The sequence below is a fragment of the Balaenoptera ricei genome, chromosome 16 (assembly GCF_028023285.1).
Source record: "Balaenoptera ricei isolate mBalRic1 chromosome 16, mBalRic1.hap2, whole genome shotgun sequence".
Lineage (NCBI taxonomy): Eukaryota > Metazoa > Chordata > Mammalia > Artiodactyla > Balaenopteridae > Balaenoptera > Balaenoptera ricei.
Genome location: NC_082654.1, coordinates 7,766,204 through 7,779,319, shown reverse-complemented (window position 1 = coordinate 7,779,319; position 13,116 = coordinate 7,766,204). Strand labels below are relative to the sequence as shown.

The following is a 13,116-nucleotide window of genomic DNA, read 5'->3' as shown; positions in this document are numbered from 1 at the left end:
GCCCTTCACTGATAGTAAATCTGTGAAATCCCCAGGGGCTGGAACGCGTTTTGGTATGCAGAGCCCACAAGCTGGCCCAGACAGGCCTCACTGCGCCGGGCGGCCGCACACCCACTGGGTCCCCGCATCCTGCCCCTGCCCTCACACACGGCTCTGGGCTCTGCCTGGGCTTGGCCAGTGGCTTATCATGCAGAACCATAGCCGCTGCTCCTGGTGTTCTTCCTCCAATGGCCCAGATTTCTCTGGTTCCACTTCCATGGGCCACACCAAAAAATGTCCTCGCCCAGGCAGACCCAGGAGTCTCTGTTCTGAGAGGGGGGAGGAATTTCTGCTTCATGCACAAGTGTGCATGCACAAAATTTTATTTTCCCCAGAGCATGGAAGATGCCAGGCATGACATTTAATAATAGGAAGACCGTTTCATTTCCAAGGAACCTTCTAGCAAGGTGGCCCCTGGAACCCCTGGCAGCAATGGACAGGGTCCTAAGCTGGAAATGCTGTGGATGTTTAGAGGCTGACCTCACAGTGTCAGGACAACTCTTTGAGAAGGGCAAAGTAGAATCTCATACTGGGGCTTGTGGCCGGCCCGGCTGCCTAAGCCAGGTGCCCACCTGCCCCAGCTCTCTCCTCCCAGGTGAGCTGTGTGGTTGCCCAGGTGACCCTGGCTTTGCAGATACCCTTAGACTCACGTGTGTGTGCAGCGGTCTCATGGCGGGTCCCACTTCAAGGAACACGCGTCGCCACTGGCTCTTTCTTCTTGGGTGATTGATGATTTCCACACAGCTGCATGGGAGCTTGTAGACACAAAAATTAAACCCATTTGGATTTGGCAGTGTTTTCCCCAGCATCACTCATTCTAGGAAAAAAAATTCCAAGTTTACCATATCTGGGTACTTGCCCCTGGCACTATTATTTACTTAATGTTTCTTTAAATTGATTCATTTTATAAACTTAAATGTATTTTAAAAGGAGCTTTCGATCCCTACTATAAATGGAAGACCAGAATCACTCACCATAAATAGATTACTCTAAAAATAAATACAAACGATTACATTAAAAATGTATGTCCTTATATACACTACCAAATGTAAAATAGATAGCTAGTGAGAAGCAGCTATATCGCACGGGGAGATCAGCTGGGTGCTTTGTGACCACCTAGACGGGAGGGATAGGGAGGGTGGGAGGGAGATGCAAGAGGGAGGGGATATGGGGATATATGTATATATATAGCTGATTCACTTGGTTATGCAGCAGAAACTAACACAACATTGTAAAGTAATTATACTCCGATAAAGATGTTAAAAAAAAAAATGTATGTCCTGTTCTACCTAAAATCAAATAGCATATCACCAGTATGCATAACACACATTGGGAAACATGGGTTTAGGTGGAGGAAAGACCAGAGGAAATTAGTGAGAAGTATGAAGTTTAGAATATTCACTGGGACGAAGTGCAGTTTATTTCAGGTACCTCGTATGTCTCTCAGGGGCGGTGGCTCCCAGCAGTTGGCAGAATTCTCAGCCCTGGTGGTCATCAGCCACCTGCTCAAGCTCCCCCGGGGGCCAGTGTCCCCCAGTAGCTTCTCTGACGGAGGCCTCTCTGGCCTCTGCTGGAATATGATTAAGTGACAGGGGCCTGGTACTTCTGAGGCAGCCCATGCTGATTGTTAGAAAAGCCTCGTGTTTACCTGAAACTACCTCCCTGGCATCTGGGGCCGCACCAGCTCAGTCTTTGTCCTTGTCTACAAGCTCCTCATGATTCCTCGTTATTTGAAGTCCTGTTTGGGAGATGTTTCCGAGGACATGTGCTTCAGGCTTAATGGCTGTGCTTTTGGGAATTCATTGTGTAGCCTGCCCTGGTAGAAGATTAGCACACATGTGGTGTCTTCTTCGGGGAAGTCTCTCACCCCTTCCCCTATACCCCCTAACCTGGTTGACCCCTCTTGCTCTTCAGATCCAAGCTCAAAACCTCACCTCCTCCAGGAAGGCTTCCCTGACTACCACCAGCCCCACAAGGTTAGGCCTGACAGCCTCCTGCACTTTTCCTCCCTGTGCTTTATCACAGGTCCTGGCTCTGTGTTTGTGAAGTTACCTCATGAACATCCGTCTTCTGCCTTCCACTGGGAGCTTCACAAGGGTGGAGACTGTGTTTCTGACTCACTGTGTCCCCACTGCCTGGCCTATAGAGGACCTGGTATAAAGGAGCTGAGGCACTGGAGCCCCATCGTAAAGACTGTGGACTGTCTCCAATAGGGTTAGATTAGGAGTTTCCTCAACAGAACATTTCCTAATATTTTTTCCTTTTAAACATATATAGATAACTTATTACGTCCAGGCACTGTCCTTGATGCTTAACTTACGTGATTTTGTTTAAACACCACACCAATTGTACCCATTTTACAGACTGAAGTGGATCACAAGATCACAGGGCTAGCAAATAGCAGAGCTGGGATTCAGGCCCAGTTGCTCTGGCCCCGTCTGCGACTTGAGCTCAGTCTGTCCATTCTGCTGGTCGCATAGGGCCTGCCTCTGGATTCACTGCCCCCCACCCCTCCCACTCCGAGCTGGAAGGCAAATTCCATCTGGACTCCTCTCCTCACAGGCAGAGCCCAAATCAATGTGTAAGAGTCCCCTGGTTTGCAAATGCTTTACGGTCATCACTTTTTTAAAAAAAAATTCATTCATTCATTCATTTTTGGCTGCATGGGGTCTTCGTTGCTGCGCGTGGGCTTCTTATTGCGGTGGCTTCTCTTGTTGTGGAGCACGGGCTCTAGGCGTGTGGGCTTCAGTAGTTGGGGCATGCGGGCAGTAGAGCACAGGCTCACTAGTTGTGGCACACAGGCTTAGTTGCTCTGTGGCATGTGGGATATTCCCGGACCAGGGATCGAACCCGTGTCCCCTGCATTGGCAGGCAGATTCTTAACCACTGTGCTACCCGGGAAGTCCACGGTCACCATTTTTAGTTTTCTTGGTTTCAGTTTATGTATTTATTCATTGGTTAGCCCTACCTAGCATCTGAATTCCAGAGGAAAGTTGTGGAAAAACTGTCAGTTTCAAAGCTTCTATCCCGTCAACATCAGGACGCTCACCCTGCTACGGGAGCCCGGTTTGTCAGGCCTGTCTGACCTCCCACCAAGGACATTTCTGATCGGACTCGGGAGCATATCTGGAATGCATTTGGTGTCTGAGGCATTAGACTTTTCTTCCGCTAGCAGGATCGTTTCCTGAAAATATTTGGAAGCTTTTAATCAGTGTGGCAGTTGAGTCAGGGAGGCTGCTCCTTTTTTCTTAAAAAGAGCACATTTACTTATGTAAAGATTATGAATCAATTTAAACAGTAATATTAATACAGGTTGATATGTCGAATGGGCACCCACTGGTGGCTAAAGTTTCGGCAACACGGATGCAGACTATGCCACCCGCCCCCGCTCTTTTGGTTGGTAACCACTGAGCAGTTCTATTGGCTCGACCTCCTAAGCATCTCCAGACATGCACAGCCATGCCTTATTTCAGAGCACTGATTCACTCAACAAACTCATGTTGGTCATCAGCTGAGCTCCAGGATCAGCACAGAGCCTGCCCTCAAGGAACTCACACATTTTTGGAGGAGAGAGATAAATGAAGGGACCATTATAACACAGGAGATGTGTGCAATGCAAGGGGGTAATCACAGAATGTTTTGGGGAGCCCCCAAACCCAGCCGGGGGTTGAAAGGTGGTGGTCACCTGAGCTGAGTCCAGAAAGACTGTTAGGAGTTGGCCAGTAGAAGAACAGAGGGAAGCGGGCAGAAAGGTCACCCTGTGCCCACGGGTACCCTTTCTGGTGCTGTCCATTCCATTTTGTGTAGATCCGTATTTCTATTTAAGTACCATTTTCCTTTTGCCTAAAGAACTTCCTTTTACATTTCTTGTGTGTGGATCTGTTGGTGATGAAGTCTTTTAGCTTCAGATATCTGGAAATGTCTTTATTTCACCTTTGCTCTGAAAGATAATTTTGCTGCATATAGAATCCTAGGTAAGCATTTCCCCCCTTTTCAGTACTTTAAAGATGGTGCTCCACAAAGGTGGTGTTCCACTGTTTTCGCATTTGCATGTTTTCAACAAGAAATCTGATGTCTTATCTTTGTTTCTCTCTGTACATGTCTTTTTTTTTTCCTCCAGTTGTTTTTAAGATTTTCTCCTTGTCACTGACTTTGAGCAATTTGATTATGTTGTGCCTTGATATAGTTTTCTTCATGTTTCTTGTGCTTGGTATTGATTGGGATCTCGGAGCTGTGGATTTATCATTTCTGTTGAATTTGGAAATTTTTCAGCCATTATTTCTTCAAACATTGTTTCTGTCTCCCCCTCTCTCATCTTGCTTCCAGGGACTCCAGTTACACCAGGCTGTTTGAAGTTTTGTCATAGCTCACCGTTTCTCTGTTCATCTTTTAAAAATTATTTTTTCTCCCTGTGTTTCATTTTGGATAGTTGCTATTGCTGTGTCTTCAAGTTCATAAATCTTTTTTCTGCATTGTCTAATCTGGATTTAATCTCATCCAGTGTTTTGTTTTTTTTTTTTTTTCCAGTCCAGACATTGTAGTTTTCATCTCTAGAAGCTTGATTTGGATCTTTTCTTTCACCTTCCATGTCTCTCTACTTAACTTTGGGAACATGTGGAATACAGTTACAGTAACTGATTTAATGCCCTTGCCTGCTAATTCTCACATCTGTGTCAGTTCCAGGTCTGTTTTGGTTGATTTTCCTCTTCACTGTGTGTGATATTTGTCATCTTTGCATGTCTGATTATTTTTTTTAATTGGATGCCAGACATTGTGCATTTTACCTTTTGTGAGTGCTAGATATTTTTATATGCCGATAAATATTTTTGTGCTTTGTTCTGGGATGCCGTTAAATCACTTGGAAACAATTTGATCCTTCCGGATCTTGCTTTGAAGGTTTGGGAGGCAGCACCAGAGCAGGGTTTAGTCTAGGGCTAATTATTCCTCACTGCTGAGGCAAGAAGCTTCTGAGAATGCTACCCAGTGCCCTGTGAATGATGAGATTTTCCAGTCTGGCTGGTGGGAACAGACACTAAACCCAACCCTGTGTGAGGTCCCGGCACTGTTTTAATTTTTGGTGTGATTCTTTCCCTGGCCTTGGGTGGTTTCCTCACTTGCCTGTGCTCATTAGCAGTCTACCCAACACTGCATCATTCAGGGGGACCGTCTGTAGATCTCCGCATTTCTCTGGGTAGCCCTCTCTTCTCGGGATACCCTGCCTTAGCCTCCCAGCTCTTAGGTCTGTCTCCTCAATTCAGGGAGTCTGGGCTCTACCTAGTTCCTCCTCCCTTTGCTCACAGTCTGGAAACTCTGAAGGCAGTAAGCTGGGGCATTTGTAGGATCCATGTCATTTGTTTCCTATGTCTCAGGAATCCTCCTTCATTGCCTGATGCCCAGTGTCTTGAAAACTGTTATTGCATTTGGTTTGTCTGGTTTTCTAGTTGCTTCAAGTGGGAGGGGCTGCTTTTTTTTTTTTTTTTTTTTATAAGCCACTAATATTCATTCATTTTATATTTAATTTTGTAGTTATTTTGTTTATTAGGATTTGATTACATATTAATCTGACATAGACTCTAATAATCTCAAAAAAAAAAATATAACCTGACATAACAAGCACACAAAAAAATTCAAACAACTATAAGCTACAATTGATTAAACTACACCTTCCGGCAAAGAAATAGGAATAGTAAACAAAATATTTCTCTGTATTACTAAATTTTTCATTTCATAGGACCTGCCATTAGAAAGTCATGTTATATAGTTTTAATAGCTTTCTTATAATTTTTTTCTTGTAAAAGTTTAACTGTATTTTCTAAATAGGATGACCACCTATCACGACAACTTAGTTACATGTGAATATAAGTAAATATAGCATTAAAATGATGCTATATTTACTTCAGAACAATTCAATGGGGTTGAAACATTATATATTACTTGTATTACATTGTTAAGATAACACTGAGTAGTACACAGAAGGCAAATTCTTGTATCTTGAGCTCAAAGAATGGGGTGGAAAATGTACGGTAACCATTTCTTAACTGCGAGGTCTTTTGGAAAGCCAGCACGGAGCACGTGCACACACGTTTAAGCAGCTGTAGTGTGCGCTTGTGTTCTGTGTGGAGATGCTCCTGCCGTTCCTAACGCTCTCATCCGCTTTTCTGTGGGCCGCCCAACAGTCAGCACGAGTGGTCAGATGGGATGCAAGAGTGAAATGGGGACAGAATTCTGGGCAGGCGACTGCTACCTCATTTCAAACCTGACAAGGACCATTTAGTTACCCAACAGAACTTCAACTTTACCAAGTGTTATGAAATTCTTAAGGACCAAAACTCTTTGGACTTTGGTTTTCATTTACTACGTATTCAAAAGATGGTGCTTCTGGAAGACAGGCCCTCTCCCTCAAGCATCTCATCGGATGCTCAGCCGAAGCGACACACGAGCTGAATGGCTAGTCTAGGTCCTGCAGCACCACCGAGGCACCCTCTGCGGTCTCCTGGCCAAGGACTCGCCTCCCACAAGCCCCGCTCAGGCTCACAGCACAAAGCGGTCCAGCTGCAGAGGACGAGGTTTAAATGCTCACGCCATCACATTCACACAGTTTCCGTGTAAACTCTCCCGAGGAAGAAGCTATCCCGCGCCGAGGCGTGTCTCCCAGGCCACCCGTGCTGGCCCCTACAGTCACTGACGCTAAACACAACAGTCACACACAGTCTCAAACACGCGTTCAGACTCACATCTGGCATTTCTGTAGAGAAGGAAGGGGTCCTGGAGCTGGAAATCCAGGTCTTTCGTGATGGGCTCTGTCCTATTCTCCATGCTCAGCCTGTTCATGATGGTGAAGCCGTGTTTCGGAGAAGCAGACCTTGTGTAAACAAATAAGGTTCCTTCCACATCAGTCTTTTCCCACTCGTTGGCCCGGTGGCCAAAGGTGTACAGGGCCACCTGGCTGGCCACGTCCACGATGCGGCTGATGTAGGGGTCGTGGCGCTGCAGGGCCGCCAGGCTAATGTCGCGCCCCTTCCCAGCTGGGTAGCCCGCCGCCGCCGCCGCCGCCATCTTCCCGCCGGCCCGCCAGGGGCTGCTTTTTGAAATGATATCCAGGCTGTGAGCATCTCGTGTGTGTGTGTGTGTGTGTGTGTGTGTGTGTTAGAGTGTGTATTTTTGTTTGCTCTTTTTTCTTTCTGTTTTTTTTTTGTTGTTGCTTTTTATAGGTAGTCAATTCAGCATGGAAAGCAAAACCTAAACTTGGGCTACAAAGATTTGCCAGAAATTTACTTAGTTTTCACAGAACCAATGGTTGGCAAAATAACCTGGTTACAGAGTATTTAGCTGAAGGTAAAATTCAGCCTGTGTTCGACTAGAGGTGAGATAGCGTCGGCCTCCTCGTGTGCCCTTGTGGCACTATATCACTTTGATACCCAATGATTGATTTTTTTTTTTTTTTAATTTAAACCAAACTATTTTAATTTTTATTTATTTATTTATTTATGGCTGTGTTGGGTCTTCGTTTCTGTGTGAGGACTTTCTCTAGTTGCGGCAAGTGGGGGCCACTCTTCATCGCGGTGCGCGGGCCTCTCATTATCGCGGCCTCTCTTGTTGCAGAGCACAGGCTCCAGACGCGCAGGCTCAGTAATTGTGGCTCACGGGCCCAGCTGCTCCGCAGCATGTGGGATCTTCCCAGACCAGGGCTCGAACCCGTGTCCCCTGCATTGGCAGGCAGATTCTCAACCACTGCGCCACCAGGGAAGCCCCCGCTGATTGATTTTAAATTGCCCAAATATGCATCATTCAGAGCCGCAGCCCATGCTGGGCAGTGGGAGATATATTCAAGTGCGTTGACTTTTAATCAATATGATGACGATATTACCTCGTTTACTTTGTATGGTGGTGGTTTTAAGCATCAAGTCAAGAGGTTTATTATGTCAAAAAAGATGAGGGAGCACAGGAGGAAAACTGTCTTGACATCACTTCTGAGTGCCTTTCACTCACTGCACGACAGGCCATCATGATCGGAGACGACATCGTGGGTGACGTCAGCGGTGCCCAGCGGTGTGGGATGAGAGCGCTGCAGGTGCGGACCGGGAAGTTCAGGTGAGTGCCCCGCGCCAGCCTGCCCGCCATCTGCCTGCCTGCCTCGTGGATTCCTGGGGTGACCAGGTTTTCGTTTGTTTTCTTCTCCAAAATAAAGGGGGTTACTTTTTCCCAAATGGAAGAGCAGTAGGTGGGCATCCAATGACTTTTTTGTAACTGTCCCCTAAGGACGGGCCTGGATGCCTTCTTATAGCAGAGAGTGGTAGATAAAAAAGGTCTGAGTTTCAAAACTGAGATTTGAATAGGGTGTAGTGTGGAGACAGCAAATGGAAGGCTCTGGCCAGCCGTTGAGCCCGCTGCCCACAGAGAGCCGGGTTGAACTTGGGCCGCACTCCTCTCCTCAGCGTGGCTGATGTCTCACTGTGCTTGGAGGGGACGGCTCCTGGGCGCCCAGCTCCTCTGGTCACCTTCTCCTTCCTTTTCCTCCACCATATCCATCTCTCACCTAGAGATGACAGGTCCGTGGTCAGGGGTGAGTCAGGGACACTTTGGAGTTGAACCTCTGTCTCCAGAGTGTTTTCTTTGCTGGGTCAGAAGTCAGCCTAGCCTCGGGCAGGTTGCTGACGGGCACCTGTCGGGGGCGTGTGGATGTGCCCTGCGGTGTCTGGGCCTGGCTTGCTTAGCCTTTTAGAGTATCTCAGACATCACAGTGTTGTCTTGGCTCATTCTAGATGGTTTTGATTGTGGCCATTCAGAGAAAGTACCATTTTGTGTATGCTGGAGAGACTTAGTTAAAACATGGTTACCCTGGGGTATTTGGATGTTGGGGGAGGGATGGATTACATCAGTCCTGGGTGGTCTGCTTAGACGGGATCAGAGGAATAGATTAGAGGGCCTGACCCTCACTCCGAGGCCCGTTCCTGTGTGAGAGACACACGCGGCCTTTGGGTTTGGGTCACGTAGGTGGACACAAGGTGAGTGAGGAAGTCTCAGTACCCCTAAGGTCCAGGGCCAGAAAGTCCCTTCCAGCCCCCTCTTGGACCTCCCAGGGTGCCAGAGGCCACCTTGAAGCCCCCAGCACACCTCCTTTCTTCCCCAGGTCCTCAAATGAGGGCTTCCTGGGCTTCCTCGGCTCTCTCCGGCCTAAGGGAGTGAGGGGGACCCCACTGGAAACCTCATCAGCATTCTCCCCCAGAGGCCAGCCTGGAAACCCGAGGTCCCCAGTGCCCGCTTCCCCCGAAGCTGCTGAACAGTGGGACTTGGCGCCCTTTGGTTGATGCCCTGCTGCGCGGTGCCGCCCGCCCCTGGTGCCGCCCCATCAGTAGCCAGCCCAGCTCGGTGAGCACCTTTGACCCATGAGCGCAGGAGTGGCACCTCCTCACTGAGAGCACGGAGCTGAGGCTCAGAAGGAGGTGAAGAGCGAGAGCCATGTAGTTTTTTGCACCGGGCTGCTGCTTCTGGTTTCTTAGGGAGAAAAACATGTCTGTCTCGATTAAATGTAGCCACAGTTGGGGTCTTTCTGGCCCAGCCTAAGCCATGCCCCTATACACTGAGAAGGTACTGCCCCTGCCCCAGGCCCCAAGCGTGCCACTAGGTCGCTGGGTCACTGAGGAAGGTCCGCACACCCAGTCGGGAAGCCCTCGAATGGGCAGGTGGGCGTGCAGGCGGCTGTGTCCTACCTTACACCTCCGGGGTTGGCACTTTTCTGAGTCCCCCATCACCCCGTCTCCCAGAGGGACAAACCCCATCAACAGTTGGCCAGATCATTCCAGACGGCCTTCTCTGTGTAGGTAATACATGGATAATATTTTGGTTTTTTCTCTTTATAAAAACGGTATTATATTATTTCGCAACCTGCCCTTTTCTTGAACAATGTTTTGTGGCATCTCCCCATGACCGTTCTTCATAATTTTAAATTCCTGAGGAAATGCTATAGGTAAGTACTGTTTAGCACGTGGTGCGCAGGGAGCCATCAGCAACGGGGAGGTGGTGCCGGTGCTGTTGGTGATGTCTGTTGCTTCCAGGTGCAGCCCCACCTGGCTCTGCGTGGAGAGGCTGGGGCTTAGCGTGTCTTTTCTTGGAGGTATTTAAGGTTTCAGACCTTTTGATTTGTTTGTTGTGAGGTTGTAAATCTGCCTTTGTTAGCAGGCAGGGCGGAGGGAGAAGAGCCTCAGTGCAGGTTAGGTGGTGATGGAGCCACCCGAGGGGGAGGCCGCATGGCGGGACAGGAGGCTGGGCTCCGTGCCGTCAAAGCAGGCAGAGGACCTCTCTGCCCCTGGCCGATCTCTAGAGCCTCACTGTCTAATGCAGAAGCCACGAGCCGCAGATGGCTGGGGAGCACTTGAAATGTGGCTGGTCTAAATTGAGACGTGTTAAAAGTGCACGTACACAAGAGTTCAGACTAAGTGGGAGAAAAAGAATGTGACAAACTCGTTCATAATATCTTACACTGATTGCATGTTGTGATCCTGATGCCTTGTGTTAATTTCACCTGCTTATTTCTTATTTTTGTTAATGTGGCCACTAGAAAGTCCTAGCTTGTCTCCACGGCTCGCATCCATTGGCGCTTAGTGCATTTCTGGTGGACAGCGGGGCCCCTGCACCGCCCCCTTCTCCCTGCAGATGGCACTCTCGGTGCACGAGACCTCCGTGGCACCTTGCATGGTGCTCTCTGTAGACGTGTAGCCGGCTTGGGGCCAGTGAGCAGCCTTGGCACTTTGGCGCCCTGGTGACTCGGCCAGCGTCACCGGGGCAGCACCCAGCTCCTCCCTCTGGGGCCGCCCTGCCTGCCCCTGGAGCTCTCCACCCCTCTGGCCACCTCTGTGAGCCGGCGACACTAGGTTTGAAGGTCATTGGGGCCCATGTCTGCACCAGACGTGAGCCGGGCAGGGGCAGGGTCTGCGTCCTTACTGTGCTGGGCCTCCCTCTGAGTGGCCCTGAGTGGCCTCACAGGAGCCAAGGGCCACTGGATGGGTCAGCAGGGCATCAGCCCTGTGCACCGTGTCCCCTGTTGGTGGCCTTGGTCCAGCCTTGACTGAATTGGGGGAGTGAGGCGGGTGGAGGATGGCCTTGTCACCAGGCACAGGTGGCCGAGAGCCGTGCGGTGAGGGAGCTTGGTGCTCATACCTGGCCACGTGGCTTCTCCACTGGCTTGAGGCCAAGGGTCGGATGGGGAGGCTGAGCCAAGTGAAACCCGGGTGTCCTGCCCGTCCTGGCGCTGGAAAGGGAGGGAGGCTGGAGGGGGCCGCACAGGGCCTCTGGACAGCCCCGCTGCAGGTGCCCCTCAGGCCAGCATCTTCTAGTTGTGCGCACGCACACACACACACACACGTGAGGTTGTCTGGGGCCACGGCATTGCTGGGGGTGTGGGACTTGGACTTTCCCATGGCCGTGAGATCTCCCTGTGACCTTCCATGTCTTCATTCCCCTCGCTTCTTTCTACTTTTTTTTTTAAAATTTATTTTGTTTATTTATTTTTGTCTGCGTTGGGTCTTCTTTGCTGCGCGCGGGCTTTCTCTAGTTGTGGTGAGTGGGGGCTACTCTTGGTTACGGTGCGCAGGCTGCTCATTGCGGTGGCTTCTCTTGTTGCAGAGCACGGGCTCTAGGCGCGCAGGCTCAGTAGTTGTGGCTCGCGGGCTCTAGAGCGCAGACTCAGTAGTTGTGGCACACGGGCTTAGTTGCTCCGCGGCATGTGGGATCTTCCCGGACCAGGGCTCGAACCCGTGTCCCCTGCGTTGGCAGGCGGATTCTTAACCACTGCGCCACCAGGGAAGCCCGCTTCTTTCTACTTTTATCAGAAAATGGCCCAAAGAGAAAAGTGTGAAGTCTCAGAGTGGGGAGAGGTCACAGCGGCCCCTGAGCTTTGGAAGGAGGGCTTCACAGGGCCTGCCCCCCAGGACCAGCGGGAGGCTCAGGCCCCTTACAGGAAGGGGGCTGGATCCCTTCCAGCAACCCCAGTGTTTGGGGCCAGAGCGGCTCCCGGGGCAGACAGCTTGCAGACACACCCCCGCCCAGCCCGGCAGCCAAGCGGTAGACAGAGCCGTACAAGGCTTTCTTTTCATACCTGCTCCACTTGAACGTCCAGCCCAGCCAGGGTGTGGCCCTCACCTGGCTGGCAGGTAAAAGCCTTTCGGGCGTTTTCCCCACCTGCCCCTTCCTGGCATGTCTGACGCACTGGGCCTGCTGGCAGAACCTTCCAGCCTGAGGCCAGGAGGCTGCTGTTCCTCCAGTCTCCTCAAGACGCCGTCCCGACTCCACAGGGCCCTGTGACCATCGCTGGCACATCCTCGTGGTCCCGGGGAGTCCCGGATACCCAGAGGGTGCTGGGTCCCCCACCGCCAGAGGCCTTTCCCGTTGAGATGGCTGAAGCCTTGCCCAGGGCCGCCCAGCGAGGGTAGGCAGAGGCCGGGCTGGAGCCTGGCTCTTACCCCAGGTGGGTGCTTCTGCCCCCGGTTTCCTACCGGGACCATCCAGCCCTTGGGGGTGAGCTTCTGAGGAGCTGCAGGAGTCACGGTCCCACGCTCACTGCAGGGCACAGGCAGGGCTCGGTGTCTGACTAATGGGGGGGCGCGTCCGGGAGGACTGCTGTCCCCACCCCCAGGCACCATAGCCCCCCTCCTTCTCTCCTAAGGACAGGCCTCATCTTCCGTGGGGGCTGGGGCCAGGCCCTGTGTACCCCCATCTGGCAAATTCAGGTGAGGGACGTTCTTCTCAGGAGCCAGATGCCCTGCCTGTCCCCAGTGGAGGAGGAAGCTGTCAGGACATCTCACTGTCCCTTCACGCCTCCTTGTATCCCCACCTGACCCTCCTCCTGGAGACATGCCGAAGCGGAGCGGGGACACCCTGAACGCTTCCCCCGTCGCCCTGTGCTCCGTCCCACGCTGCAAAGCACGGCTGGCGTCTGGTTCCCAAGCACGGTGGCAGGCGTCACTGCCCAAGGCCCACGCTGGTCGCGCTGTGTAAATAATCCGGCTACCTGGAGCCTGCTTTGGGTATTCTCTTGTTATTTACTCACGGGTGGGAGATGTTTTATGAGTCCAGAACGTT

At 50.9% G+C, this 13,116-nt stretch overlaps 2 protein-coding genes across 8 annotated transcripts in view; one reads left to right on the top strand and one right to left on the bottom strand.

Moving 5' to 3' along the window:
* Positions 1-13,116, top strand: part of LHPP (phospholysine phosphohistidine inorganic pyrophosphate phosphatase) — a 155,747-nt gene that overhangs the window by 40,986 nt on the left and 101,645 nt on the right. For all 7 annotated transcript variants that reach the window (XM_059899523.1, XM_059899528.1, XM_059899527.1 and 4 more), the window contains exon 6: positions 8,039-8,130. In XM_059899523.1, coding sequence (XP_059755506.1) covers positions 8,039-8,130 — 92 coding nt within the window. The remainder of the gene's footprint in view (positions 1-8,038; positions 8,131-13,116) is intronic.
* On the bottom strand, positions 6,106-7,097 carry LOC132350791 (mRNA-decapping enzyme 1B-like). Its single transcript, XM_059900290.1, has 2 exons — positions 6,774-7,097; positions 6,106-6,295 (listed from the first exon to the last, which is right to left on the bottom strand). The coding sequence occupies exons 1-2, from the start codon at positions 7,093-7,095 to the stop codon at positions 6,285-6,287; spliced, it is 333 nt and encodes a 110-aa protein (XP_059756273.1). The 5' UTR covers positions 7,096-7,097; the 3' UTR covers positions 6,106-6,284.